The following is a 3,859-nucleotide window of genomic DNA, read 5'->3' as shown; positions in this document are numbered from 1 at the left end:
TGAAAGGTACAACACGTTTTGTGTGAAAGTGTAAGAAATTGCTCAAAAGGAGAGAACTGGGATGAGGGAAAGGATAAAAGAAGGGAGATACAGCTTAAGATGATTGCACTACCAATTTCTATTGGTTTATTGAGCTTTCTCCCTCCCTCTTTATTGCTTTGTTTTTATCTTCTTTCCTATATGACACCTGCTATTTTGTTTCCTGTTTCTCTGAAACATTTAGGAATGAAGTGACTAGAGCAGATCTATTGGTTTACTGAATAGAACAGTTTATGCTTAATTTTTTGGGGGCCCATTTCATGCTTATATCTGGTGATCTGAACAACTACTCTGAAGACAACAAAATGGCCTGGTGGTATAGGAGCCTGCCTGGCAAGCACAAAGACCCTGGCTCGATCTCTGGTACTGCATGCCCCGTGGGCCCCATGCCACACTGCACTGTGCCATGCTGGCCACTAAAATTGAGTGTGGTGGAGTCTCAGCCTGTATTCCCAGTGCTGTGGAGGCTGAGAAAGGCATCACCACGAGTCTGAGCTGCAGAGTGAGACCTTGCACCAAATAAATAAAGAAATAAAAGATAATTCAATTCCTATCATCTTGTTTTCTGGAATTCTGCATTGTTTCTACTTTTATTTATTTATTCTTTGTATTTTAGGGAAGAGTCTACAGGGTGTTCAGGGTCTCACTACTTGATCAGACTTGTAGTGATTGCCTGTTTACCGCCTCTCAAGAGCTGGGATTACAGGCACGTGCCACCACGCCCAGTCTCAACTGCCATCTCAGCACACCCCGGGGGTGGGGCTGGCACAGCAAGCCCAGGGATCAAATCCCCAGCCAATGTACCTGCTTGTAGATGCTTTAATCCACTGAGCTATTTGGTCAGCCCTATTTCTACTTTTAAAAAAATTTTTATTCTTTAAAAAATTAAAACCAAATCCAAAACACACACACACACACACACACACACACACACACACAGTCCCAAAACCACTTGAAAAATTTGTTTTTTCTCTTTTTGGTGGAACTGGGGATTGAACGCAAACCCTTGCACTTGCCAGGCAAGCACTTATTCTACTGAGCCATTTCCGTGACCCCCTGAAAAAATTTTTTAAAAGGCTGCAGATCAGGCTTAGTCCAAAGGCCCTAGGTTCAATCCCTACAAATGCCTAGAAATCACAAGTACACCCATTCAGTAACATCCTCTAGAAGAATGTTAAAATCAAGTATGGACACACGGAAAGATCACAGAAAGCTGACAAAGATAAAAAGTAACTAATCTGTTATGATACAACATAGCAGGGTTTTTAATATACAATATATTTGTTTTATATATTATGGTGTATGATACTGATAAAATTGTTTTATTAATAATACTTGAATGGTATTACAAACATTCTTTTTTCTTTTTTTGTACTTTTTGAGACAGTATCTTCAGACTGGCCTTGAACTCACGGTGATACTCTTGCCTCAGCCTTCCAAGTGCTGGAATTACAGGTGTGCACTACCATGCCTGGCTCCTAAACATGTCTCTGAAGTTCTGGGCTATCTAGTATTTTCTCCCTCGGGGAACCCACTCTGAGTAACCAGAATCATTATGATCCGTAAGTGGTCTTGCTGTGCATACATGACTATGAATGTATGGGATTCATTTCCTCTGCTCAGGTAATTTCTAGGCTGAAGAAACAACACAAAGGACGGCTTTTTCAGATGTGTGGCTAAAGAAGACATTAATACTAGCACTGCTTTAAAAAACAACATAGTACATGATCTCCATATGCATTGAGATTTGAAGGAACTTGAATAAAGTTGGAAAACACAAAAGCTACACTCTAGAAATAGAATAAAAAAAAAAAAATGTGAGGGATGGGGAGACAGTTGGGTGGTCCTAGCAACTGCCCGGCAAGCATAAGGCTCCAAGTTTGATCCGATTGCACACGCTTCAGAACTCTGAGCATGCCCTGCTCGCCCCAAAACTGGTGTGGTGACGCATGCCTGTAATCCTGGCACTGGGGAGGCTGAAAACTGAGTCCAAGTTGCACAGCTGCATAGGGAGACCCTATACTAAATAAATAAAAAACAAGACAATGGTGAATGTAACAGAAGAAGGAAACAAAAAGGTGAACTTTATCCATGAACAGAGGGAGGAGACAGAACAGGAAGAGAAAACCACGAGAACACTGCACAGCCAGATTATTGGCCCTTGCTTGGTCTTTTTTTTTTTTTTTCTCTCTTTTAAACATTTTCTTTCTTTCTTTTTTTTTTTTTTTTGGCAGAACCGGGGATTGAACTCAGGCCCTTGTACTTGCAAGGGAAGCACTTATTCCACTGAGCCATCTCCCTGACCCGCTTGGTCTTTTTTTGATTTATGAGTGGCTGGTAAACGAGATGCTCTCAAAACATAGTTGAATAAAGAGCACAGGGGAGGCAGGGAGTTGAGTATCCAAAAGAATTAGGGACACATTTGAAGCACTACAAAATTGCTTAAAGTTAAATACAGGACTAATTAGATTGAAGCCTTGGGGTTGAGTAATAATAGACTCTTCAGTAGCGCTAAGAGTAAATTAATTTGAATTAATGTATTTACTTTTTGAAGGGCTACAGGTTCTGAGGCAAGCATGGTTTCTAGAGGTAAGCAATTCCGAAGGTCATCTGCTATGTTTTTCAACATAATGTCATTGTTGTCTTGAGTGAATTCATCAAAATCTCCTAGGGGAGAAAACAAAGAAATAGTTCTTTAAGTTGTAGTCATACCTAGATTAAATGATTACAATGAGTATATTGCCATCAGACAGCATCAACTTACAGCAATAAATAAACTTGTAAACACTGACACTTTCTAGTTCTAACATAAGTTCTATTAAAAATGAATTTTTCCTTTTCCCAAACTGCTAATCCAATGAAAAGCAAGACATTTAAAAATAAATAGTATTTTAACTACTTTTTTTCATGAATAGCACTTCTATTAGTTTTTTAAAACTAATTTTATTGAGAAACAAATTGCAATGAGACAGTTTCAAAACCAATTAGTAGGATAGTTTCAATAACTAATACATTGCATATTGTTGTCTTCATCGTGGTTATTCATAGAAAAATACGGAACGCTTCACGAATTTGCATGTCATCCTTGCACAGGGGCCATGCTAATCTTCTCTGTATTGTTCCATTTTTAGTATATGTGCTGCTGAAGCAAGCACTCTATTAGTTTTTAAGGTCCAAATTCACCAAGTAATCAAATTTAGGAGGCATTGCTCGGGGTTAAAAAGAAGACAGCCTTAATGTGAATATCCCTGACACCAATAAAATATATTTTCTTTTTAAAATTTTTATTTATTTGGTACAGTGTCTTACTATATAGCTCAGACTCATAGTGATTCTTCTGTCACAGCCTCCCCAGTGCCGGGATTACAGGCGTGCACCACCACACCTGATTTCTGTGGCTGGCAGGGTGTGTCTGAGGTTCCAGGACCAGCACGGCATGGGGTACTGACAATTGAGCTCAGGTCTTTGCACTTGCCAGGCAGGTATTTAGACCACCAAGCTATCTCCCCAGGCCCTTTACCCTTAAAAAAAAAAAAAGCCTCACTACGTAGCTCAGACTCATAGTGATCCTCCTGAATAAAATATTCTTAAAGACTCTAGATCAAAGACAGCAATAGCCTAACATCTGGTACCAACTATGCAGCAAACTTTATAACAAGCATATTGTTCTGCTGTATGACAGCAGAAGACAAAGTGATAATTCAGACCGTCCAGAAGCGGCTGCCAGGCTCTTTCTCCAGTCTCTATCTTCAGTTCGCCTGCCTCCACTCTAGCCTCCACCATGTCCATAAGGGTGACCCAGAAGTCCTACAAGGTGTCC

General features: G+C 39.9%; 1 protein-coding gene and 1 non-coding gene across 2 annotated transcripts in view; both read right to left on the bottom strand.

The window, feature by feature from the left end:
• Window positions 1-3,859, bottom strand: part of LOC101582085 — a 34,232-nt gene that overhangs the window by 21,334 nt on the left and 9,039 nt on the right. The window contains exon 2 of the mRNA XM_004637116.2: window positions 2,585-2,706. Within this exon, the coding sequence (XP_004637173.1) occupies window positions 2,585-2,706 (122 nt within the window). The remainder of the gene's footprint in view (window positions 1-2,584; window positions 2,707-3,859) is intronic.
• Window positions 3,088-3,194, bottom strand: LOC111818296. Its single transcript, XR_002822319.1, has one exon. It is a non-coding gene; the product is annotated as a U6 spliceosomal RNA (small nuclear RNA).

This window comes from Octodon degus, unplaced genomic scaffold, assembly GCF_000260255.1.
Source record: "Octodon degus isolate 3935 unplaced genomic scaffold, OctDeg1.0 scaffold00086, whole genome shotgun sequence".
NCBI lineage: Eukaryota > Metazoa > Chordata > Mammalia > Rodentia > Octodontidae > Octodon > Octodon degus.
This window is presented reverse-complemented; position numbering and strand designations above follow the sequence as displayed.